General features: G+C 44.4%; 1 protein-coding gene across 3 annotated transcripts in view; it reads left to right on the top strand.

The window, feature by feature from the left end:
• LOC119177060 (protein FAN) overlaps nt 1-27,685 on the top strand; it is a 181,793-nt gene that overhangs the window by 7,010 nt on the left and 147,098 nt on the right. For all 3 annotated transcript variants that reach the window (XM_075878063.1, XM_037428427.2, XM_037428428.2), the window contains exons 5-10: nt 55-148; nt 10,765-10,833; nt 19,195-19,239; nt 20,955-21,007; nt 23,378-23,510; nt 25,836-25,907. In XM_075878063.1, the coding sequence (XP_075734178.1) occupies nt 55-148; nt 10,765-10,833; nt 19,195-19,239; nt 20,955-21,007; nt 23,378-23,510; nt 25,836-25,907 (466 nt within the window). The remainder of the gene's footprint in view (nt 1-54; nt 149-10,764; nt 10,834-19,194; nt 19,240-20,954; nt 21,008-23,377; nt 23,511-25,835; nt 25,908-27,685) is intronic.

Below are 27,685 nucleotides of genomic sequence, written 5' to 3'. Positions count from 1 at the left end.
GTACCCAATGCCTAGGGTTTGCCACTGATGTTTTGTTCATTTCTATGCTGACAGATTGTACAGCAAGAACAGTGTGATGAATCTTCAGAATGACCAAGTGGTGGAAATGCTGGAAGGAAACTTTATTAAACCTTATGTGTTCAAAAGGGTATGTCTAATTTTACAGCGAAAGCTGTTATGAGATCACTTTTCGGGTCACACGCAGTTGTTATCGTCTGCCGCCGCCGGTGTCCGTAACTGCATCACGCGAAATTAGAAAAAAAGAAAAACCTCTTGCACCAATGATAAAGTGGTGCCTGAGTTACACTGGTGCTTGTAACTTGTTGACAAACTTGCTTTAGGCAGGCATGACCTAGCACCAATGGCACAGAGGGGCTCGAACCTGGGTCCACTGGGTGCCAGCCCAGTATTCTACCACTGAGCTACACCGGTGCTTGTGACTTGTCAAACTTGTCTTAGGCACGCTTGATGTTGGGAAAGCAATCGCATTAATACGACTTATAAAGCGTTTTACAACAGCGAAAAAAAAGAACCAGTCGTCGCACAAGGCGAATAGCGTAACGAGTGGTCCTTCTAATACTCCCAACTATCACAAAAGCTTGTTCTTGCTCCCCTATTAACTGTGGTGCATACCCACTTCAAACATAATTCCTCATCGTCGTCAGCCACTGCTTTAACCATTCGCACAAAATTCCTTGCAAGTGTTTAGCAGATACCACGCTTCTCAGAAGAATGACGAAAAATAGCATAGTGAATGCCGGCCTACTGCCGAAAAGTTTATTATTAATGCCCTAGTGGGTACCAAGCAAGTGTGCTTGCAGTAGTTACCCAATGAGTGTTTTGAAAAGGCTCTGAAAGGTCGCTCTTCTATATTTCGCTGTGACTGTGCTGTGCCTACTGCGCAGGCCTGGCATTTTTTTTCATAAAACCATAAGTTCTTTTAAATTTTAGTACGTTTTTGCTGTGTTCAGTGTTCTAGTTGTGACTAGTCCTGTGAAAAACTGGTTAAGTTACTGTTAATCTTGCTTTTCCATTCTATCTGAGGCAAACTTAATTATAAAATGAAAGGAGCTAATCTTAAATTCTTTAAGTTATGATAACCTAACCTAATCTAATGACTAAAACATTTTATATCTTATCAGTTCAACATGTATGACTTGTCTCCAGGAAAGCACGAAATATTGCTCCCAAGTCACCCAATGGAATTTCACATAGGCATTTTTTGCTTGAAACATTCATGCTGCACACTTTATCCTCCGACAACGTATATTGTTCAGAATACATTTATGAATATTGTCACGTTAAAGAGACAGGAGACGTTTTTAAGGCGTCCTCACAAAAGTCCGAAGAGCGGTCGGCTCAGCGCAGCCAAAAACAGAACAATGGCACGAGGGGAACTGCCACTTCGTCTGCCTCTTTTGCGCTGGCAGATCAAGCGCGCGGCACTGCCCCTCCTCCCTGAAGAGCATCGCCTCGATGCTAAACGAAGCGTGTATCGTAAAAAAAACATTGTCACAGTGTGTGGTACGGTTTTAACCGCACCACGTGCACAATCTCGGGTCGTAGCTGTCGGCGTCGGGGTGGTTGGCTTCCGTCCGGAAGGACTTCGTAATTGACGTCGCTCACTTGTCGTAGCACTTTGTACGGGCCAAAATACCGACTGAGAAGCTTCTCAGAGAGACCTTTGCAGCGCACAGGGGTCCAAACCAACACCTGGTCACCTGGTTTATAATCGACTTGTCTGTGGCAGCGGTTGTAGCGCTGTGCATCGACGCCTTGTTGTTTCTTGATGTTTACGCGGGCTAGTTGACGTGCTTCCTCGGCTCGTTGCACGAAACACTCAGCATCTTCGTCGAGATTCTCGATGTTGTCAATGTCGCATGGGAGCATTGCGTCCAACATCGTCTGAACGTCCCGACCGTATAGAAGACGAAACGGAGTGAATCGTGTGGTCTCTTGCGTAGCGGTATTATACGCGAATGTTACGTAAGGCAGTATTTCATCCCACGTCTTGTGCTGTACGTCTATGTACATAGACAGCATATCAGTCATCGTTTTGTTAAGCCGCTCGGTCAGTCCATTTGTCTGAGGGTGATACGCTGTTGTCTTGCGATGCGTGGAGTAACTTAACTGAAAAACTTGTTCAAGGAGCCTTGCTGTAAACGCTGTTCCTCGGTCTGTGATGACACAGGATGGAGCACCGTGGCGTAATACAATTCTCTCGATGAAAAACTGAGCAACTTCACAAGCCGTGCTTTTAGGAAGCGCCTTAGTTTCAGCATAGCGGGTTAGATAATCTGTAGCGACGATTATCCACTTGTTGCCGGAAGATGACAAGGGAAACGGACCCAGGAGGTCCATGCCGACTTGATCGAAGGGTGTTCTGGGTGGCTCGATAGGGTGAAGTAATCCCGCAGGCTTAACAGATGGGGATTTTCGGCGCTGGCATTCGCGGCAGGCTTGAACGTACTGTTTAACGCAAGCGGCAAGTTTCGGCCAGTAGTAAGACTTTCGTACCCTAGCGATGGTTCGGGTGATGCCCAGATGGCCCGATGGAGGCTCGTTGTGGCAGGCAAATAGAATTTCCTCACGCAGCTCTGCGGGGACGACCAACAGGTAAGTTTTGTTGCTGGCGGCTGCGTTCTTCTTGTACAACACGCCCTGTCGTAAGCAGAAGGATGACAATCCGCGAGTTATATGCTGGGGCAGTGATACGTTGCGGCCCTCTAGATGTTCAATGATAGGTCGCAATTGAGCATCTGCTCGCTGCCGTAAAGCCAAGTCTGTTACGCTTACGGAGCCAAGGAAAGGGCAGTCCTCTTCGAAGCTCTGAGCGGCAGGCTCAACTGGCGCGCGTGACAACGTGTCCGCATCTTCGTGTGCACGACCGGACTTGTACACGATAGTGACGTCGTACTCCTGCAGACGTAGGCTCCACCTTGCCAGTCGTCCGGAGGGGTCTCTGAGGTTCGCAAGCCAGCACAGCGAGTGATGATCCGTCACTACTCTGAATGGACGGCCGTAAAGGTAAGGTCGAAACTTAGCAATTGCCCACACGACAGCAAGGCACTCCTTCTCCGTGGTACTGTAGTTTGACTCCGGGCGTGTTAGGGTTCGGCTTGCGTAGGCGATAACCTTTTCAATTCCCTCCTGCCGTTGGACGAGTACCGCGCCCAGACCGACGTTACTGGCGTCGGTATGAATTTCTGTTTCGGCTTCCTCGTCGAAATGTCCAAGAACAGGTGGTGATGCCAGGCGAAGCCGAAGCTCTGTGAATGCTGATTCTTGTTCAGCACTCCAAACGAACGGCGTATCGTCTCTAGTGAGTCTAGTTAATGGTTCGGCAATTTTCGAAAAATTGCCTATAAAGCGCCGGTAGTACGCGCATAGACCAAGAAACCGCCGCACACTTTTCTTATCGGCAGGAGTCGGGAAGGCTGCGACAGCGGCGGTTTTCTCAGGGTCAGGACGGACGCCTTCTGCGCTTACGACATGTCCAAGGAACTTTAGTTCTTCGTAACCGAAATGGCATTTTTGCGGCTTTAACGTAAGGTTAGCCGTCCGAATCGCCTCAAGTACTTGTCGTAGTCGCTTCAGATGTTCGGAGAAGCTGGTTGAAAACACGACCACATCATCCAAGTACACAAGGCAGCTTTGCCATTTTAAGTCAGTCAACACAGTGTCCATCATGCGTTGGAAGGTAGCTGGCGCAGAGCAGAGTCCGAACGGTAGCACCCGAAATTCGTAGAGGCCATCCGGCGTGACAAAGGCGGTTTTTTCGCGGTCGCGCTCATCAACCTCAATTTGCCAGTAGCCACTCTTTAAATCCAGGGAAGAAAAATACTTCGCTCGTCGTAGTCGGTCAAGCGAGTCATCAATACGCGGCAGCGGATAAACATCTTTTTTTGTGACGTTGTTGAGCTTTCTGTAATCTACACAGAAGCGAAGCGTACCGTCCTTCTTCTTAACCAGAATGACCGGTGAGGACCAGGGACTGTTCGAAGGCTGGATAACGCCGTCGTCGATCATTTCTTTCACTTGCTGCTTGATAGCTGCGCGTTCTGTCGGCGAGACGCGGTATGGCTGTTGGTGAATAGGTCTTGCGTCGTCGTAAGTGATTATCCTGTGCTGTGTAATTGGCGTCTGACTCACTTTAGACGACTGAGCAAAGCACGCCCTGAATTCAAACAATAGCTCTCGCAAGGCCCTCTGGTTCTCTTCTGGCAGTGCACTGTTCATGTCAACATCTATTACGGTTTGTCCATTGCGGCTACTGTCTTCACAGGCAAAACACTCAATGACGTCCTCCAAGGCTTCAGCGTAGGCGACCGCAGTGCCCCGGAAAAGGTGACGATGCTCATTGGTGAAATTTGTAATCATGACCTCGGCTGTACCGTTCCGAATGTCAATGATGCCTCGTGCCACAGAAATTCCAAGCGCCAGCAGCAGGGAGACGTTGCACTCTGCCACTGTTTCACCGTCACTGGTTCCTTCGGAAGTCACCTGAATTAGGATACTTGCACGAGGTGGTATTGTGACACTGTCGTCGGAAACACGGAGGGCGGTTGTACGGCGGTTGGAGTCCCTTGACGTAGCGTTGACTGTCGAAAAGGAAATGCAGCGTCGCCGTAGGTCGATTACGGCGCCATATTCCTGAAGAAAATCGAGGCCGAGAATTAATTCGCGGGAGCAGTCACGTAGCACGATGGAGCTGACCAAAAACGTGCAGCCTCGTATTTGTAGCCTGGACGTGCACAAACCAACCGGCGTTACAACATGTCCGCCAGCTGTACGTACATGCGATCCTGTCCAAGGCATTATCACTTTCTTCAAGGTACGTGCCAATTGTCCGCTAATAATCGAGTAGTCAGCACCAGTGTCTATTAAGGCAGTTAAATTGCGACCGTCGAGCAGCACAGGTATGTCCATTGAAAAGTCGCTCAGCTGGGATACAGGCGCCGGCGTAGTCGAATTTCCGTTGGTCCGATGTCGCGTCGATTGGAGGGCGAGGTCTTCATCACGTCGAGAATCAGCGGCCTCGCCTCGAAAGGTCGCTGGCGTTAGTTTTCCAGGCGAGGGCTCGGAGACCGTCCTTGCGGCCTTCGATTTCCGTTGCCTGAATAAGATGACGACCGCGGTGACGGTGAGCGCGACTGACGCCTGAGTGGGACGTTCTGCCGAGCGATAAAATCTTCAATTTCTGGTGGTCTCTGTCCAAACCGGGGGCGGGGTGAATTGGCAGGAAAACCCTGCAGCCCAAGTCGGCGGTACTGGCAGTCTCGGTAGAGGTGACCCGCTTCACCGCAGTGGTAGCAAAGCGGTCGTCGGTCGGGCATGCGCCATATGTCGGATTTACGCATGACGGGTCGAGTGTCTGCAAAATAAGGGACCACCTGTGCGGACTGCAGTGTGGCGTACGGGGTTGCGGCTGGTAGTGGGACTGGTGCAGGTGCGTTGTGTTCGAACGTGTCGGTATAAGTGGTGCGCTGGAAACCACTCACTGGGGATGGTGTCGTGGACGACGGAACGGTGCGTCTCAATACGTCTGCGTAGGTCACCCCTAGAGGTTCACTTGAAGTTGCGAACGCCTGAAGTGGTGCAGCAACCTGCGTTGGTGTCTCGCGGCGAGGTGTGCCGAGCGCATGCTGAACTTCGTCACGTATGATGGTGGCGATGCAATTCGTGGAAGGCTGCTGCTGCGCCTGGTTCAGCTGTTGCAGCTGTTGTAGCTCGTCGCGAACAACCGAACGTATCAGCTCGCGAAGCGCTCCCACGTCGGTCGGGAACGAGCCTAGCCCGGTGGTATAGGTAGCATTCACTTGCCGATCGTACTGGTTCCGCTGCTGCAGCGCCTTTTCCATGGCGACGGCTTCAGTGAGGAACTCCGCGACCGTTCTAGGCGGACTACGAATGAGTCCAGCGAAGAGCTGCTCTTTCACACCTCGCATCAAGTGTCGCAGCTTCTTGTCTTCCGGCATGGTTGGATCGGCGCGAGTGAACAGATGAACCATATCCTCCACGTATGTAGCCACACCTTCATTAGGCATCTGCATGCGGGACTGGAGGGCCCTTTCAGCGCGCTCTCGACGATCGAGACTCGAGTACGTTTCGCGGAGCCTGTGACAGAACTCATGCCACGACGTTAGGAGGCCCTTGCGGTTCTGGAACCATGTGCGAGCACCATCCAGAAGACTAAAGTACACATTCTTGAGCTTCGCTACTTCGTCCCACCCGTTGAAATCCGCTACGTACTCGTACTCAGCCAGCCAATCTTCCACATCTTCATAGAGGCCACCACGAAAGGGACTCGGAACACGTGGTTTTTGTAGCGTGTAATGAGTGGGTGCAGCTGCGGGTGCAGCGGTTGGAGCAGCGGCGGCTCCAGCGGTAGGGGAAGCGGTGACAGCAACAGTATTCTCCATACCAGTCGACGTACTTGTACTGTGAGGCACAAACTCGGGGGACAGTCCTCGAATCCTCCGACTGAAACGGTGTACCGGCGTAAGCTCTGGGTTTTGGGTCACGTTCCGGCTGCTAGAAGGAGTCTGTTGCATAGGTGAGGTTACCCAGCACCTCCACCATTAAAATGTCACGTTAAAGAGACAGGAGACGTTTTTAAGGCGTCCTCACAAAAGTCCGAAGAGCGGTCGGCTCAGCGCAGCCAAAAACAGAACAATGGCACGAGGGGAACTGCCACTTCGTCTGCCTCTTTTGCGCTGGCAGATCAAGCGCGCGGCAATATATCTTAAAACACTTTTTACCAAAGAAGTGGAAATTTAAGGGCTTGTTTTTTTCTTTGCTTGACACAATATTAATGGGAACTGCCAATGATGCCGTGGAAAGTATAAGGGATGTTATCAGTTGTACTTGTAATGTAAATGTGAAGAAAGAAAAGTGGTCAAAAAGATAACTTGCTACTGGCAGGGACAGCACCTGCGACCTTCAAATAAAGTGTCCGATGCTCTACCAACTGAGCTACAGCGACGGTCGTTCCCCTCTCTTTGTGTGTTATGGGGTATATATGTGCATTTAAACCTGGGAGTGTTGGTCAGCACTGCTAGTAGCCATGATGGCGAGTATAATTCTGTTAGTTCTCATTGAATTTTTTCCAAAGGCATCTTATGTTAGAATGGCTATGGATTAGGAGCCCTGCAAGACTTTTTGACTATAGTGCGGAAAATGCTGCCGATTGGTGGTCGAGGCTCCTGCAAAAATGTGAGCAACACATTATAGTTTAGTACACGACATGAAATTTGAAAATTAAACTTCCAAGTCGGCTAGAAATCAACACTCTTCTTTAGACAATTGATTTTATGTATCAAACATCGACTGTGTCACATATCCAAAAGCACATAAACACTGCCATTGGGATTTGAGCGTTGTGAGCTGCCTACTTATTGCAGTCCCCACAGTGTATCATGACATGCCTGTGCCACACTGTAACTATTTAATTACACCTATGCACACACTTAAAATGAGCTGCAAATTCAAAGAAAAACAATAAAGTGCTCATGGTCCTGTCATGCACTAACGTAGAGATGTAGCTGCTTGTTCCCTTGTCATCGTCTTTCCCTACAAAGCTTTCAGCACTCACACTGGGCCACAAGGTAAGAGAAGTTCTTGGAGCCTCTGCAGCACTTGGTCAGTGTGGTCAGAAAACGTGGCTGATTGGTGGTCGAAGCTTCTGAGAGCACATGTGACAAATATTATAGTGCTGCATGCAGCCTCAAATTTACAAATAATTGTCGAAGTCAGTTAGAAATCGTTCTTAGTTCTTTCTACAAATGATACCATATATAGTAGACTCTCAGTAAATGAAAATCTCTTAAATGGAACTGCTGCTTAACCCTTTGCAGTTCGTTGTCAGTTAACGCCCGACAGTGCAACACGACCTCAGCAGTTCGCTGTCGAGCACCGCCCCACAAGGGTGTTCGTGGTTTATATTTGGCAGTTCTTTCACTGGAAGTTGCACATATTTTTAAAATGCATGAAGCGCTATCTCTTGAGGAATGAGGATGCTTTCTTTGTTGAGGTTTACTTGTTTTTACACTAGGGTGCAGTGCTATGTTCAGCACGGAGCCTAAAGCATACCTACTCGGGCGTGGCTTGCTGAGAAGCATGGTCATGCTTTCACCATATGCGATTTACGGTGGTGCTTTTAGCGAAAGCGAGGACGACTTTATTCAGGGAGAGAATTACGTGCCTCCACCAGATAGTGATGGCAGTGATTTGTTAGAAATAATTGACGAAGACGACAATGGCGGTGGAGAGAACACCTTTGTTCTTCTGCAAAACCTCAAGTAACAGTGCCGGCAAGTACCCAGAGAATGCTTTTAGTGCTATCGTACGTTGCTGAAACATCGCCAAAGAAGTTGCCTGCTGAATGCAGGAGCAAAAATAAATATCTGGTCACCTTTTCTTCTGCAATTCATGTTAATCTTCGTGATGCCAGAAACTGGCAAAATAGTTTCGAACTGGTAGAGGCAGAAAGTGGGTAAACATTTTGGACTGCAAAGGTTTAAACGGATTAACTGCATCCAGCACAGCACAATTGATTTTGTACTTGTACATTGCAATCTTATTCATCTCTCAGTAAACTAAACTCCTGTAAAATGCAACATATTTTTCTGGTCCCTTTAGTTTCTGTTTAATGATTGTCTACTTTTCTCAAATGACCATGCCATATGCCCAAATTTATGGCCATTGGCTTGTTTGGTATCATAAGTTGCACAGTTATCGTGGTTGCTACAAGAAGCTGTTATGTGCCCACGTGCGATCACAATAAAAGTAAGCTGCTGCATGTTCGAAGAAAAAAAAAAGAAAGAAAAAGTTCTGAAGGTTATGGCGCACGCGTGACTTATCATTTTCCTGTGCCATCCAACCCTGCTTAGCTTCCAATGCACTCATCAGGATGAGAGAAGACTGAAAACAGTTATAGGAAGAATGAAATAATGAATGAATAAACTTTAAAAAATTTTCTTTTGGGCAAGACTGGGTGAAAAGAGGATTGACCCCTCTCCCATCCCACCCACCGGTGATGATTATAGCGGCGCCTCTAGTGACGGGAAGTCCATGGACCCGGGCAGCATCTTTAGCAGGCAGGACAACCTAAAGCTGGTTGGCAAAAAAAAAACACAAAAAAACAAAGCCATAGTGCTCAAGGTAATGACTCATCCTGATGAAGGGGTGCATCTTCTTGTCCCCTTGTCATTCCTGTCCCTGCGTAGCTTTTAGTGTGCTTCCTGGTATCAAAGGAAAGAGAAAGTGCCTGAAGCTCCCAACAAATCTCTGTAACTACCCTGCAACTAATGAAGCCATTCAATGAATATTTGAAAATAGTTGCAGGGCCTTTTTAAGTCTGCATCTATATGTAATATACCCGGCATTATCCTTTGAGTTTCTGCAACAAAACCGAAGAAGGAAGTGGGTTTTCTTAACTTTATCAGGACCTTTACCTAATTTAACAGAACTGCACAGTCCTGTCCAGTTTTATTTGCTGATTCCCAATGTGCAATTTATTTTAGAAATAGCATATTAGTTATAAGGTTCATTAAGAAATAATTAGCATTGCTTTTAAAACAATGGTACAAAAAGAACTCATCAAATTGCTTTAAGCACTTATGATAGCTGGCTACCAGGAGTCATAATTTTCAGGATGGTAGGAGTAGTCTTTGACTATGACAACTATCAACAATCATATAGCACATCACAACTTTCTATTCAAAATGCAGTTAATTAGTTGTTTAGTGAATGGACAATAGAAAACACTGATACGAAAATGCAAAAATATGTTCCTATCATGTGGACACTATTCATGCAGCTCAGTACTGTAACAAAAAATTCAATTATAGGTGTTCTGATTACTGAGAAATCACTCCCAAGTGGTTGCAAAGAGTAAAAGATTAAAGTTATGAGGTAATGCAGAAAAGCAAGGCTTAACACTTAACCGAAGATATTGAAATATTTTTGTTAGACAGTGAGTAGCCAGCTGGGACATACCCTTCATTCCTACTACTGCAGCCTACATCATTCAGCATGTCATGAAAGAATCAATTTTTTGTGCTTTTTTGTTAGTCGGAATGTAGCTTGTCGTGGTGCTATAAATTGCTATCATGTACGAAATATTAATTCTTTGTGTGAGAAACTTGGTCACTACTTGTGGCAGTGCCTGTATGTTACAAACGTACCTTTTGCAAAAAAAAAAATCAGTTTTATTTTGCTTTTCAAAAGACAATTATTCCTCCTACGTATGCACCTTACTGTAGAAGAAACGAGATGCTGCAGGGAGGACTGGTTTTTATACCTGTTGGAAACTAAATCTCAAGAAACTGGAAAAACAATGATGTGAGGTATTCAATTTAACAATGTTGATCAAGAAAACATCAGATCTTGCAAAACTTGAACAACAGCAACAAAGTGGGTAGTGAAAAATTTTCCTTTGCAGATGTTGAAGTTAAAACAGAGGCCACTGTATAATGTAAATTAATGGCTACACTGACTGCAAAAAGTGTGCATGTCATCATAAAACAGGTGCATCTCACACTAATGATTATTCTCTTATCTCCAAATTTCTGCACTTTGACTGTCGTGGTGTTTGTTTATTTACCTTTGGTTCTGTGTGATAGACGTCCACATATTGTTCTCCTTCCTAAATCGTTTCCTCTTCCAATTGCTCGTACTCTCCCTTATTTGGTTGTCAGATATTCAAAACTGGTTACTGCATATATCGGCCCTGCACCAAGTGCTGAAATGTTTACGTTTCAGGAAAAAGTGTCCTTCTTGTTCTCACTGGTGTATGGAAGCATCGATGAATGCCTCATGCACATTTCTCAGGTAAGTTTTCACATTTGATTAATTTTCTCATAAAACTATATTGGGACCCTCTTTGTTAAAGGTTTCATTTAGATAGAAGGTCAAAAATTATTCATGCTAAATGACCTTATAGAGAAGAAAACATGGGCATATAGTGACTATTAAAAATTGGGAAAGGAAGATATACGGAAAAACCTGAGTAAGCTGCAGCATTTCAAGGCAGGGCACAGCAATTGCAAGAATGGGAAAGAGATCTACGAATGTGTTATAGAAGAAATCTCTATTTTTAATAAAGAAAGCACTGTCATGAAAGCATAGCTCACATAGACCTGCACCGAACCTTGTGGTTTAGCATTTTTTTATTTTTGTAGGGATTCTTTAATTTGTACTTTCTGGAGGTGCAAGAAAAGGTTGCAGCTTGCCTTTCCTCTATATGGGATGAAGAGAGAGAGGGGGGGGGGGGCAAAAGGTTCGTTCTATAAAGTATTAAGCTGTCACACCACTGGTGGTGTGCATTGTCTAAGCTGTTTGTTAGTCACCTTAAATTTGGGTTTTTGTTTTTTAACAAACTAGTGAGTTAACTGTACATGCTGATGTCAGTCCGTATTCACACTCCGTGACAGTCATGTCATAAGATATTGCTTATCAGCACTGATGATTGATATGTGGGGTTTAACGTCCCAAAACCACCATATGATTATGAGAGACGCCGTAGTGGAGGGCTCCAGAAATTTCGACCACCTGGGGTTCTTTAATGTGCTCCCAAATCTGAGCACACGGGCCTACAACATTTCCGCCTCCATCGGAAATGCAGGCCCCGCAGCCGGGATTCGATCCCGCGACCAGCAGGTCAGCAGCCGAGTACCTTAGCCATTAGATCACCGGGACCACCGGGGCGGGGCTGCTTATCAGCACTAAGATGGCGATAAGTGCAAACTGGAATTATACTGGAATTATAGAGCGTCTTGCTTCTGTTATCCGTTATATTCTGAAACTGCTGCTGATTGACGGATTTCCGTAAACAAGTATTTTTCTGTAAAGCACTACTTGTCTTCAATTCCTCAAGAGATGCATGTGCTCTAAACTTCTTTTCTCCACGTTTGATAGCCAGCTTTCCAAAGAACAGCAGGTTTTTTTGTTTCAAGACAGCATTCACATTAAAGCCCCGCCGCGGTGGTTTTGTGGCTAAGGTACTCGGCTGCTGACCCGCAGGTCGCGGGTTCGAATCCTGGCTGCGGCGGCTGCATTTCCGATGGAGGCGGAAATGTTGTAGGCCCATGTGCTCAGATTTGGGTACACGTTAAAGAACCCCAGGTGGTCGAAAGCTCGGAGCCCTCCACAACGGCGTCTCTCATAATCATATGGTGGTTTCGGGACGTTAAACCCCGCATATCAATTAATCAGCATTCACATTAAAGAGGCCCTGCAACATTTCTTCAAGTAGTCATGGAATGGATTCAGTAAAGGAGTTTGTTTGACAAATTCACTGCCGCAAAAATTTTTAGAATTTCAGTACAAGTGGAGTTGCGAAAATTCGTTGCACGCTACAATTGCATTCTCTCTTCTCTCGTCCTGACAAAAGCACTGGAAGCAAAGCAGGGAGGGATGGCATGGGGTAAAAAAACAGGTTACGCGCACCTCATGATCTTCATCACTTTTTCTCTCATTTTTTCTTTAAATATGCAGCTTTTCAGGGCGATTGTGCAAGCACACGTGGACAAGTCGCGGTCTCCCCTGTGGTTCCTGTAATAACCGAGCACACCATGCTCAAATAGGCTGATGGCTGAAACGACTGTTACGAGTGATTTTTGAGCTCGATCCGTCATTTGACGAGAGAAGAGCAAGCAATTTTAGCTCACTTTGAGCATTTAGTGTGAATTCAGGCCGTGTGCTGCACTATGATATTTGGCTTTCGTGTCCTCAGGAGCCTCTACTACAGATCTGCACATTTTTGTGACCATCCCTGCAGGGCCCCTTTAACAAAGGGAATGGAAAATAGCAGAGAAAGAAATGGTCATTGCACCAGATGGGCCAGTGAGCACAATGATTAACAAGGCATTGTGAGCGCCCGCACGCATGGTAGTGTAGCGGCCTAGCTAATTACTAGCGCCACCTGTGGCACCATGATGGCAGCTGCAGGCCCTAGCGAGAGCCGAGACTCGTTAAGCTCGCTCCCGCCTTCGGCTTGGATGGCAGGTTTTTCAGTATGTTCAAATAAAGCATGTTCTTCTCGTTTTACCATGCCTCAGCCTTCATGCCTAGCCCACCCAGCCCTCACAACTGGCGTAGTCGACCCCGAACCATGCCTGAAATGTCGCGTCTTGACCGTCTTGTGAAGTGAGCCGCCAGACTCGCCGCACAGCGCCCGTCCTTGTGTAGCGTCCGCCGCCCGATACGCCTCTTCACCGCTTTATCTGAGCCATTCCGCGCCTTTGCCATTTGTTTTCACCAACAATTGTGCTGACACCCAACCGCCCGCCCGATAAAGTAGCTCGCCTGCAAAACCCAAAAGGTTTGACCTGCTCGCCTTTTCGTCTCTCGTGACTCTTCTGCTACTTTGTTGTGAACGCCACGCCGCTCGTGAATTGGAACGAGGCTAGGCCTGAGGACCTCGCCGTCTTTACAGTGGGCTTTCTCTCCGTGAAGAGTTGACCTGCTGAAACCTGGACGTCACCGGGCCAAAGGAAGAAGTTATCAATCGCCTCCTCGACGATATCGCCCAAAATCGCCCAACGACGCCTTTGTTGTCTTCCCCAGACTCCTCAGCGCCCAGCCAGCACCCAAGCACTAAGTCGCCACCGACTTTCAATGCAGCCCAAAGTACCGAGTTGCTGACAGGGTTACTTCAACAGCTTCTTCACGTGTCACAGCGTGCTGCAGCCCCGGTCCTCGTCGCTACTCTTCCAGACCTGTTCGCATTGCTTCCTACTTACAGTGGAGACGGCAGCGTTTCAGCGTCCCACTGGACTGAAGAGTTGGAATGAACCCGGAACCTAGCTTCGTGGGAGGAGCCTTCAACCCTACTGGCTGTCGCTCTGGGAAAGCTTCGTGGAGCAGCCTTGGACTGGAAAGCAGTCATTGGTTGCCAGTGCCCCACCTGGGAAGCCTTCAGGCAAGCTTTCTTAGACCAATTCAGTGCCAAACAAATCTTGCTATAGTGGCAACAAGCTGCTACTTGTCACATGCAAGCGCACGGAGAGAACGCTTTAACTACTCTCTCGCGAAGTTGAAGCTCATTTCGGGATGCCCAGTCACTTTCACCGACACTCAGCCCATTTAGTACGCCTTTCAGGGCATCGCCGACGTGAACCTAGCCACTGTTATTGCAGCACAATGACCAGAAACCGTCGCCGCGTATATGGACATCGTAACGTAACTTGACCAAACATTGAGCCACTCGTCTCGTGGACTCTCACGCCCGATGTATTCAAGCGCCAAGCTATCAACGCCAAGCTCACAGGTGCCTCGCCACTGTGAAGAGCGCACGAATATACAGGTAGTGTCAGACAAAACAAGAGCACCGTAGTGAATTTCGGCTTTACCAGTAGATCAACAAGAAACAAGAGCCAAAAGGGACATCTTGCATACAAGTGCCCAACTAGAGCTACTGCCCCACCATCTGCAACACATCCTTCGCCAGCTCTACACAGCACCCTTTCCAGGAACCTTGATGGATCACTGGTCCAGTGCGCCCTTGTCAATGCCACAATTGCTGGGATAGGCCAAGTGGATGCAACTCCCAACAGTGGATCTAAAGTGACACCTGTTTCTCGTCACCTGATCAGCTCTTTGCCCCTCTTGCCCTGGACAAGACCACCTCTAATTGTCGTTGGAGGAACAGTGGCTCCGGCTGGTGCCATCTGCTTAAAGATTTCTGTGGGACCCATCACTGGTTTGGTCGAAGCCGCCACCCTCGATAAAAATGCTGTGCCACTTATACTGGGTGAAGACTGGTTCTCTGTAAGTCATGCGCAGTTGGTGTTCCGTCCACCCATGCCAACTGAAATTTGTCATTCCACCACGGAAGAAGTGTGCAGTGCCATGAACGACTGTTGCCCAGGATGTCGAATGCTGTTATGATCCAGGGCTCCTTCTGCAATTACCATGTATATGGACACCACAGCTCGGGAGGCCTCCAGCCAATGCCACTCCCAGGCTGAGATAAACCCCATGGCTAGCACTATCTTGCCAAGATGATGTTTCAAACACTAACAGCCCATCTTGTGAATGCAAGCAGACCTCTCCAACAACCGAGGTTTGCATTGACCCATCCTTGCTCGCCGCTCAGATTGTTAGCAACATGCCAGCACATCAACAACGGGAAATTAAGAGCATTCTGTCGAAGCGAGCTGAAGTGTTCGCTCGTGACGAGGGTGACTTAGGTCTGTATGAACGTGTGGAACACCCAATCGACCTCTTTCCCGACGCGGTGCCATACAGTCGATCCTCTTACTATTACTCTGCTGCAGACCGTCGTTTTCTTGAGGCCAAAACAAGCACATTTTTTCAGCAAGGCATCATTCTTCTAGCCTTAGGACCTTGGGCTTACCCCACAGTTGTTGTCAGCCCAGGTAGCAAGAAGCGCCTTTGTGTTAACCATGTGCCCCTAAACAAGATGACTGTGAGTATCGTGCAGCCACTTCCACATGCGGATGATATCATGGATGACATTGCTGGTTCAAAGTACTTCGCCTGTCTTGACCTAAAGTTAGCTTATTGACAAGTTCGCGTTTATGAAAACGATTCGTTGGATTATGACATTGCCATAATTGATGACATCCTGTACCGCAGTGATGCGACCTCAAGGGCTCAAACTATTGTAGTGCCAGCAAAGATGCACCAGGCTGTCCTGGAAATTGTTCATGATGGTGGAGGCCACATAGTTGTAATCCGAACACTAACATAAGTGAGAGAGTGATACTGGTGGCCAGATCTTGTGTCTTCAGTGACTCACTACGTTGCAGCATGCCATATCTGCCAAAGCAGCAACCTCCCAGTGTCTAAAAGTGTTGGCAAAATGGGTCTCATGCCAGTGTCAGATGTTCCTTTTGCCTTAATTGCATTTGATCACATCACAACGCCAACTGCATCAAAAAAGAAGTACATTTTGAATGTTATTGATTTTGCTATGCGTTTTATTGTCCCAGCGGCTGTGCTTTAAACATCAGCTAAGGAAGTTAACACACATTTACAGTCTGTGTGCTTTCGCTTTGGTTGTTCTGATGACTGCAGGTGTCACCATGACGCAGCCTTTGAATCTCACCAGTTTAAACACTTCATGCACATGCACGGTACTGAGATTCACTATTCGGTCGCATACCGTGCAGCTAGCAGTGGTCTTGTGGAGAGAAGCAATGGGACTTTAGTCTTTGTTCTTCGCAAGCTATGTCCAACAGACCCGACCTCCTGGAACAGCAAACTCGAAGAAGCTGCCTTTGCCATTAACACAAGCTATAGCGCCAGCAGCTGTTTTTCTCCATTTGAACTACGCTATGGATACGTCCCCAAATCAACGCCGCTATCCCGCCACAGCGAGAACCCTACAAGACCATCTCCTAACGCTGTCTCAGAACCGGGCCACAGCAGCAAGAATTACTGAGGAAACACGAGGCAAACGCAAGACGGCGTACGATCAGTCCCATCGAGACCACTCCTTCCAAGTTGGCCAGTTTGTCTGAGTGCACCCCTACGAGCTGGTGCCAGATGGAACTGGAAAGTTGGCACCCAAATTCAAGAGGATATATCAAATCACCGACTAGAAAACGCCTGTTACATTTGTCGTAAACTGCATAACTGGTCAAGGTCTTTTTGATCGACTCCAAAACAGGGTAGTGCACGTCCTTCAACTCAAGCGCTATGTGCCACCTTGTGTCGAGCCTTACATTGCGAAAATACAAGAGTCTCCTTTGTATGACGTATCTTGCTCTTCAAGTGTTGGCGATGAGTTGTCTCAACCACCTGCTTTCATTGGCCCTGCTGCATTGCCTCCAGCGGTGCCCTCATCGCGACCCCATTGCCAAAGACGCCCGCTCGAACGCTTGAAGAACTATTCCCTCTCTCAGTGAAGCCACCCAGCAAAGCCCCTTTTCTAGACCAAAGGGACTTAGTCCTACAAGGAGGGGCCTGATGTGAGTGCACGCACGGTAGCGTAGCGGCCTAGCTAATTATTAGCGCCACCAGTGGCACCATGATGGCAGCTCAACTGCAGGCCCTAGCGAGAGCCGGGACTTATTAAGCTCGCTCCCACCTTCGGCGCAGATGGCATGTTTTTCAGTATGTTCGAATAAAGCGTGATCTTCTTGTTTTACCATGCCTCAGCTTTCATGCCTAGCCCATCCAGCCCCCACAGCATGTGGTGGCAAATGGTATTCTGCTTGCTTCATGCAGCTTCCTATTAATCGCACCACTCGCTCTCTAAAATGTGGGCAGGAAAGCCCCCTTGTGGCAGAAAAAGCTGTCTTCATGTAAGGGAAAGCCTACTTTACAGAGTTTTTTCTTGCTGTTTCATGTTCGATGTGCGAAGTGTTTTAATTTTGTTCAGTGTAGCTGTACATTTTCTTATACACTGACATCAAAAGGCTGCTAAAGAGAAAAATTATTTTTCTCGTATTCGTAAATTGCTCTTCCACAAATCCAAAATTGCCACTCTCACTGCGTAAAGACGCCTGGTAAGCAACAAAACTAAAAAAAATGCTGATGGTGGCGCCACCTTGAAATTTTTGTACCAATCCCCGTGACGTCATTGATTTTGATGGCATCTCTGAGGGCCTACGGAGTTCTTAATCTGCGAAAACGAAATAGGTTGTCCACCTGCCAGGGTGGTGCAGTGGCTAAGGCATTTGGCTGCTGACCGACAGGTCGCGGAATTCAATCTTGGCCTTGGTGGCTGCATTTTCGATGGAGGTTAAAGTGCTTGAGGCTTGTGTGCTTAGATATAAGTGCACATCGAATGATCCCAAGTGGTTGAAATTTCTGAAGCTCTCCACTACGTCGTCTCTCATAATCATATGGTGGTTTTGGGACATTAAGCCCCAATAATTAGAAGTATGTTGGGTTCGGAGGAGGCCACTAGCTTAGCATAACAAGTTTCAGTAAATTTCATTGAGCGAATACAACCAGAATACAAAAAATACACTTTGAAATCTATGATGTCGCGAGTGAAAATTTCTGTGTAAAATTTGAAATGAAACTTCGGTGTTGATTTTTTTCTCTATTAGTGAACCTATGATGGTGGACTTAACAATATTAGAGTGGTCAGGGTACAATTTTTCTGTCCAAACTGATTCATTGTTTCACTTATTCCTCAAATGGTCAGTTGTGTCAATTTTCACTGGGAGTGGTCTTTTGTGCTATCCTGTTTCAAAATGGCATTTTGGCAAACAATTGCTGCAATCGTGGGCCAAATAAGCACAAAGTAACTTTGCTAGAAAACCTAAAACCAAAACCTATATTTGCTGCCAAGATTATAAAGGCGAACAGAACATAATAGCCGTAGGTCCATCCATCCATCATCATCCATCCTGCATTTGCTGTGCTTTTGCAAGAAGACACTCGGTAGGCCAAAAAGGGCATAGAAAGATAAGACTTGTTACCTAGATGCTTGCTGCCTTCGAAGTTTTCACACAAGCAAGTCATGATGTCTAGATTTGTACAGCATCTGCTAGTGCCTATATAATGGTGTAAAATCTGTTGCATTGTGTTATATATATGGCAAGTTTTAGAAAGTTTTTAGAAAATTTTATTTAGCTAATGCAACCAAGGCTAAAAAATTGCTAAACTTTAAAATATGAGATTAGCAAAAATATGAGTGATGGCAAAGCCAGTAAAACAGCTTCTCAGTTGGTGGACAGCCAGAAAAACAAATTTTTCATTCTTTGAAAGAAAGTTGTGCATATCTCACTCTTTTCATCTTTTTCTTATCGTCAAAATAGGGTCGTGCTGCAGTTTTATTGCTAAATTGTGGTAGCAATTTATTCATGAGCATATTTATTATTAACTCACATAATTGAGTACTCGTTAGATTAGTCTAAATACTCTACTCAAAAGCATAATTTTTATCAAGCTGAGCCAAATAGTTTTCTTGTTCCTTCCTCCCCATTGTAAGTGTACTTCATTAAGTGTACTACTAGCAACATATTTGGGCGTAATTGGCATATTAGCATTTGGTTTTTGGAGGCACTTCTGATAAGAGGAACAAATGATTGGGGTCTCTTGTTCGTTTTTAAAGAAGTGTACTCTACTAAGCTTTTAGATAACATGGCCTGCTGCAATCAAGTTACCCAAAGTTTACAGTAAAGCCACGTCAAAGGCTTAGCAATGCTGCTTTGAAATAATGTTTTGTATTGTCTCTCACTTCTTTTTTCTTTATTCCCAAACCTTCAGCTCTCGAGGGCATCAACACTGTCACCACCAGAACATGATTCCATGGTAATTTTGATACTTCTTGCCATGAGTACATATTTGTTGCTTGCATAATATACATAACTGTTACTTAAGTAGTTATGATTTTTTGTCAGGCTATATGTAATGATTTGTTCACAAGTAATTGTTCCGTTTTTGTGCTCATATTATTTTCTTTTAGAACTCCTGCAGCACGAGAGTTCATTCATATCAACAAATATAACAATACATTTCTTTTAAAGGTGCTCTGCAACACTCTTCAAGGTAATCATTGAATGACTATCAGAGCCTATTGCGTCATGAATCTGTTGCTGCAAAAAATTGAATCTATCAAGTATGATTGGAGTTGTAGAGATTTCTCACACATTTTAAGCATTGTTTTCTGCTTTCATCCTAATGAGTGTGTTAGTTTTTATTTGAGCGTGTCATCTCGCTTTTGCTGTCTTTGTGAGTGTAGTAGTATTACCACTGTGGGCATGCGGTGGCTCTAGTAACCATGTAGCAGTACAACATGTATGCAGTACTGTAATAGGTATTTCGCTCACATGTTCATGAAAGCCTTGACTGCCAATCTACAGCGTCTTCTGATGAAGTTTAAAAAGTTCTTCAGCGCCCCTTTAAGTGAAATCATTGCAGCAAAGTGGTAAAATTTGCCTTCACATTCGCTGAATAGTGAGCATGATATGTCTCGGACTATACAAAAGTGGCTGTCGATGAAATTTAAAAAGAGTGTGCATGCCACACTATTTTTCTTTTCGAGCACTAGGCCAATCACTTCAGCTTCTGATAGCGACACATACATTAGACGTCCTGTGCTTCGTGCCCACTTTAGTTTGTGCTATGGCAATGATGTCTGTATCTGTGGAAAAGCTTTGCAACCTCAGGTGACTAAATTTTTCACTGCATGTGTCCAAGAAAAAGATGTTCAGTGAAATTGGCTAATGATAAACATTTCTCTCTTGCACTTAGCAGTCAGAGCACTGTTATGGCAGCATGCAAAGTGCAGTGCATCCTGGCTACGTTTCATCTGTGTACTATACCTACATCCATGCTTCTGCATGTGTGCATGTCAGCAATGGATGCTGTACATTGCAGGATATAAATTTATCAGACCGGCAGGGAATTTCGTAAAAGGAATGCTTCATTGTACTGTTTCTCCAAAAGTGTCTTAAAAGTGCTTATCATAGTACTTCTAGGGAGCAGTTGTATACAATATTTGTGCATTCTCCATTCTTGTCTTTGCCTTTTCATTATTTGGACATATATTCTAACTTAAAAACAGTCATGCCTTTCAACTGTCACAGTGGCTCAGTGGCTTTTATTTTCTTCTAACCACAACATTGCTGCTTTGATTCCTTGATGCTGTAGCTGTATTGTGACGGGTAGTGGCATGCAGAAATGGTCATGTGAATCAGTGTACTTTGCATAATTTCACCTAGCCAAACTAGAGACCAGTAACTTATTGTGATAACTCTTGGACCTTACAAGGCTCGTAATTATGGTGTGTTAAGTTTTAAACATAGGCATTTATTTCTGTGAACGATAATATTGAACGATATTTCTGTGAAAGGTGATCATTATTTTGCCTTCCTTGTGACCTTGCTGTGCCAGTAATTATGATATAATAAATAATGAATGCCTGTATGTTAAGACATAATGAGATAGTACTGTGAACTCTGGAGGGTTATCTGCATGTAGAAATGGTACGCTACACATGTTGCATTTTTCTTTTTTCTGTGTAGATTGCTGCAATGGTTTTATCTTGGCAGTCAAGAATTTCCTTTGACCGAAGCTGGTGAATATATTTGTTTTTTGTTGGAAACATAGGAGCACGAAAATAAGCTTCTTCGTGATCCACATTTTGAAGCTGACAACACTATTACCTTAACTTTTGATGCTGTAGTGGGCCTGTAGTGTCCTCCATGTGCAGACAACTAGCTTAGGCACTTAAATAATGTGCACTTAAATAATGTGTGAGTACTTACAGACTGATTCGTCTGTAGGTACTCGTTCTTGTATACATGCGTTCTTTCTTGCCTCTATGTCAAGCTATGGCAGGTAAGTAAAGTTCAAACAGCTAAATAAAGAAATGTAAACAGTCAAAGATATCACTGTATAGACTCCACCGCAGTGCTCTAATGGCTTGTGTACTCAGCTGCTGACCGCAGGTCCCAAGATCGAATCTCAGCTGTGGAGGCTGCATTTTCGATGGAGGTGAAAATGCTGTAGTCCTGTGTGCTCAGATTTGGGTGCACGTTAAAGAACCCCAGGTAGTTGCAATTTTCGGAGCCCTCCACTACGGCGTCTCTCATAATCATATGGTGATTTTGGGACGTCAAATCCCACATATCAATCAATCAAACAATCAATCAATTATACCACTGTATAGTGTCACACAGTGGAAAAGCGTGCATTAGTTGGCTGTGCCAAATACATTTGTTGTTTATCTCGCTCATATTTGTTTTTGGTGAAGGCATTTGTTGTTGTTGTATGTCCTCCAAACAATAAATTACTGGTGACATTAACATGAAGTGGAGGACACATTGACACTACTGAGCTTCAACTTCGTTTCTTTGTGGTATGGTCTTGTGTAGCTTGATGTGCTGTTTTATAGCAAAGCTGTATATGGCTATGGCAAATCTAAAGTCCATGAGCAAAAACCTTTTATGCCCTCTAGTGAAAAAACTGTGTATTGACACATTTTGAAGCCATGGTACCCTCTATGGAGCGGGAGAAGAAAATTATGGATCAGAGCAAAATATACAGTGTTATTGTTGCTGGGATCAGAAAATGCACCCCCCACCCTGCCTCGTTTCGAGGGCAGATACATCTACATTTGCAAAGTGTGAATATATCTGAAACATATGAATGCCTTTTATTTTTGAAGAGCAATGTGGTTATGAAGAGAGAAACAGATATGGGAATGTCAATACCGCCAGTGGATGCTTCAGGGCAGTACCTAACACTGAATAAAATATAATAAAAGAGGTGCTAGTGCCTTCATATTTTGAAACGGTAACTTATAATGCTCTCATAAAATATCTTCCCAGCAATGAATTTGCATTTAGAAGCGAGGCTGACTTTAAGGGGATTGGCATCATTTGGTTTTTGTAAGCTGCCTTTCTGGCATATCGTTGCAATGAAGCCTATCCATAACCTCAATGGTAATCTGGTAGAGATGTTGTGAAGGAACCTACGCAACAGTTTTGATGTTGACAGGCGTATTCACAATTTGACCTTTTGTACCAAATTGGCCTTCACCATTTCGACTCTGTGCCCTATGCTAAACAGCTTCACTGATCATCACCTTTATTGGCACACAAGTGTTTTTTTGTAATCTAGCTCACTCTTTGAAATTAATGAGTGGAAAGACTTGAGAGTGCCTGTAGTCTCAGTGGTACTGACTTTTGTTCTTTGCACTTGAAGTATTGCTATGCTTGAAGCATCACTTTTCATGATGCCATTCAGTAGTAAGGTTGATGAATTAGTGGGTGTAATGATAAAACATTCAAACAAAAGCTAACATGGTCTCGTGTATTGGCTTGTGTAGAGGTACTCACGATGTCAACTTGTAAGGAAGGCTGAGTTATTTGAACACTATTGCACATGTTAGGAGGAGACCAAGACACCTTGAGTTCAGCCTTGGTGGAGCTCGAAGACTTCCTGATTTTTTTAAACATGCTATGGGGCCATGAAACAACTGATCCTGATGGAGAAATTATCATCACACAGTATTAAGTACGTAGTATATTTTTCAACTTGCGACCATCTAAAAGGTAGAGGAAATTTACTTTGTATATGTAGCCATTACGCCTCCCATGACTAGAAGCAGGGCATACATTGGCTAAGAGAGCGAGAGAACTAATATGCCACCTTGTTTGTCATCTTGCTCTTAGTCATTTTGATTTGCACTGTTTCCACCTATGGGTATTAATTACCTTGCCAATTCGCTGCTGTTGTGAATGTATGGGTTTAGGTTTTGCATACATAAAGTTAGGGAAGCTATCTGGCAAATGCACGGAAGAATGCAGACCAGTTAAAAACAGTGTGAGCAGAGTTTGGGGCTTTGGGAATGGACAAGATGCATTCTAAAGCTTTCTATTATTTCTCTCCCGCCGGGTAGTTTATATCCTTCAATCTGTGAATTTTTTTCCCCCTTGCGCAGCTTGGAGGATTTGTATGAGAGTATTGTCCTGGAAACAAAAGCCAACAAGATATCACCTCTGGTGATCAACCCTGGATTGGTGCTGCTTACTTCTCTTAGGCTATACTTTCAGCCTTTCAACAATGTGGAGCCTGTAAGGGACTTGCCGTTTTCATCTCATTTTTCACTGTTGTTGGGTTTTGTCTTTCTCCTTCTGATGAAATTCGCACATCAACAATTTGTTGGCACTGCCTGTTGTTCCTTCTTATTGCATGGGGTGACTGTATACTATTCGTAATTTTTAGCTTGTGTAGTTTGCCATCTGTACTCCGAAAAATATGGTAAATGGTAATTGAATGGCAAACTACCACAAAAATTGTTAACAACACTGCTACTTCAAATGACATTTTCAAAATATTGAGACTTGACACTTGGCTATATGCTATGGTAGGCTTCTAATAGTCACTCTTAAAACTGAAATTCAGAAGCTAGTTCGACAAAACTGTGCTGTGCTTGGCCTTCCTATTCCTCCTTGCTAAAGAGAAAAAGTCAGTTTCACCGCTAAGGCAATGCAGTATATGTGATATAGCTACAAAAGGGAATGTTATATACAAAGTAGGGTTTGCAGCTCTAGAAGCTACATGAATTGTAGCAAACATGACCCTATTAAGTAAGCAGGGGGGCTTTGGCATGGCCAGACTTGTATGAAAAGAGAGACTCAATGATCACAAGCTGCTTGTAGAATACCATATTTACTCGTGTAATGAACGCACTCGCATAAGGGTCATTCCATGCCAAATGTCTCAACCATTTTGGTGACCATCTCAAGTGTATTCGAAAAAAATCGTGCTTGTTTGCTGTATTGAAAACAGTGAATTGCTAGAATATTTCAGAGAAAAAAAATTTTTGGTCACATGGGTGCCTCCTGAACTTCCTAAAATGCCATCTGCGTGTTGATTGGGAAAAAATTCTTTTAAAAGTACTGCTCTTTCTTTCTATACCAAATTTGGTCTACATGTTAAGTAAAAGTGTTTTTGTAAGGTGTTTGAAGTTCAGTTATACTTACGCAATTTTTCTGCCACGTACGCCTCTAAGAATTTTTTCTATTGTTTGCATTTTTTCTATTGCACTACTGCGCTTTGTACAGATATGTGAGCAGTGAATACTTACTCAGTAGAAAGTATATTTTGTGAAAAAAAATACTTAGACCTCTTAGGTTGTTAAACTTCAAGAGGAAAAATCACGAATTTCACAAAATCGCCATTTTTGTCCATATTGAGATGCAATTTGCACCACGTGGTGGTCCAGTGAAAAGTCACCTTTAGGCCTAACTTGAAAGCAAATAAACGGTGCTTTTTATATGGCAAGTTTTATTGTTACAATTTTCGTTACAATTTTTCTTTTAAGAAAGAAAATAATTTTTGAAGTTTCCTATTGACGGCGATGCGGAACTTGAAGGTAAAAATTGTCGCATAACCAAATGGGAAGATAACCGTCAATGGGACACCCCCTTAAATCCTCTCTGTTCTCATATAACAAAAACAAAACACTATAGTAATGTCGCACTTACTTTGGAGTTACTTTAACCCCTGAAGTGGCTGTGGCTATATAGCATGACTGATTGACGTGATGTAAGAAAGGAACACTCACACCAAAGTACTAGGTGTGTGTGTGTACCTTTCGGTCAATTCGCCTGCACCACATGTACCAGTTCACGAGGTGCTGCACCTTGCCATTCCTTTCGGTGGTGCAGCAACGATGACCATTCGTTTTGGTGGTACGGACAAAAGGTGCAAGAGAGGTGGAGCGCTGGTTCACGGTTTTCCCTGCACCTCCTACGCTGACTGTGCCGGCCTCATGCAGCCATTTGTGCAGCTGAGCAGACACAGCACTTCGACGTAGGTGCCTTACCCACCTCTACTAACGTGGTGTGTTTTGCCAAAATGTTTGCACCTCATAAACTCTTCACACGTGCAGTTCTATGGTTCAGTCGTAGTTGGACGGTGTAAATTAAGGGAACAGTAATAGGGCCTGCACCTTGTTGCCACCTCGTCATTTGTTTCGGATGTCGCGCTATGCCTGCACTGCGGAACTCGCGGCGCACAATTTCTGAACTTCTCGTACGCAGCCGTGAATTTGTTCCCATTGGTGCAGGTGAATCGGATGGACCCATACTCTACAGTCATGCTATACAAAACACCACGCCCAGTCTTCAACCTTAGCAAACCTTGAAGTAGGAATAGTGTCACACGACACTGCTGCCACTTCTCGGACAGTGCTCTTCTTGTAATCATTGTTTGTAACAGCGTGCAAGGATACCGCTGGAGTCCCTAACTTATGTTTTACCTTTGTTATTTTCTGTTTCTCACTCCTTTAATGGTATACTCTTTACCGTGGCATTGAACATATATTTGAAGAGGAGCTATGTTTCACATTGATGTTAATAAAGCATTGCATGATGGTTTACATATCATTCCAGTCCCCACACATAAGGATCAACCTTCGGGATGTCAAGAGAGTCATTAGGCGTAGATTTCTTTTAAGACAAGTGGTGAGCATGTAGTCTTCATTTTCTTACTGTATTAGTTCTCACTGTATTGCTGTGCACATTTCAGCAGTTTTCCTATTCTGTTTGTTTTGAAACTAACTTTTAGGAGTGCACATTCAATAATAACTGTCCTTGTTAGATGCACTTTGCACTTAATAAATAAAAGTTTATTTTTATTGGCAACAAAAGCATTCATTAGTATGTATTTATAAATGTAATAATTACCTACATGACGGGATGATATATCAGATAATTTTCTGAGCCCTGTGGTGGTTGCTAGACTGTATTTGTCCCCATTTCTGAGAGCAGCTTCAAAGTATTGCAGTGATGATCATGAGCAAACATTTACGTATTATTGTCCCTACGCAGCATTAGAACCATTTTTGTAGTTTCATTTAACTTAGGTTCAGTGATGAGAATAACCACTTTCTCCTCCACCGGGCGGAGCAGTGGTTATGGCACTTGGGTGTTGACCCAAAGGTCATGGTTTCGACCCCACTAGTCGCAGTTGTATTTCGATGGAGGCAAAATGATAGAGGCCTGTGTATTGTCAGTACACATTAAAGATGGTCAAAATTTGTGGAGTGCTTTATTACGCAGCCTCTTATAATTGTATCGTAATTTTGGGACGTAAAAAACCCAGATATTATTAATAACACCCTTTTCTTCCAACTTGTTACTTTTTCTTCCTTTTCAGCTACTACTATGCATTAAACTTTCATTGCACTTATTTCGCATTGTTGTAAACTTAAAATACACAAGCCACCCTGACAGCACTACTATTATGTTTGTTGCACTAGAGAAAGAAAGTGCACAAGAGAGTGCGGAGCATATTTTTTCTCTTCTGTGCCTAATTACACAGGGGGCTTTATTTGGACAAAAAAATTTTTTCATAAAAATTTTATGACAGTTGGGCTCCTGTCGTTTTCACACACGAATTCTGTCATTTAGTAAAAATATTTTGTCACGTTTAACATGGCACCGAATGATTTAGATTTCTTTTTTTTTGCTACATTTTTGAGGTGCCTGTATATTCATGATTATTTAGAAAACAAAGAATGTTCCCATTTTAAGCTTTTAAAAGATTTTCAGCATTTTTCTCGCTTAAACCAAAGCTGAGAGCTTCCAATTCTGTAATGCATATTGACTCATGCAAAATGTCTCTACATGCGGATCTTGTATCAATATTCATAACACTTTGTGGAAGTGCTGCACCAATTGTGCCATGCTGCGCCAAGCCACGCCTAAACGGCAATTTGCACGTGCAACGCCAAATTTAGTCGAGTTTTATCATTAACCGAGCAACACACGTGGGCTACACAAAGGACGCAACTGCGCCCATACGAAATTCCGCATCCATATCAAGCGTCGTATTTCAGATCATGGATGAATCTTATGCCACATGAAAACATTGCATGATTCTTGTTAAGGTGGCGTTTGTCTGCTTACGTCATTATGCGACTCTGGTATGTTTTAACAGCAAAGTTGTGAGGCAAACTCTAAAGACGGCACCTTTGCCCAGCAACCGCCGAGCACGTGCTGTGCGCGGCAACGGTGGGGCGAGTTTTTTGCCATATAAACTGAAAAAAAATTTAAAAATTAAAATCAGTGTCATCGGCGTAGCGATGACTGCAAAGCAACAATTTGTAATGTTTTAATGGTGACCGCATGCACTCCTTTATTTCTATTTTTGTTGCCGCACCATTACGCATGTAACAGAACCTTGCGCAAATCGTGCTCGAATGACTGAAGATTATCTAGATAACCTTTGAACCTTCCGA

This window comes from Rhipicephalus microplus, chromosome X (genome assembly GCF_043290135.1).
Source record: "Rhipicephalus microplus isolate Deutch F79 chromosome X, USDA_Rmic, whole genome shotgun sequence".
NCBI classification, from domain to species: Eukaryota; Metazoa; Arthropoda; class Arachnida; order Ixodida; family Ixodidae; genus Rhipicephalus; species Rhipicephalus microplus.
This window is presented reverse-complemented; position numbering and strand designations above follow the sequence as displayed.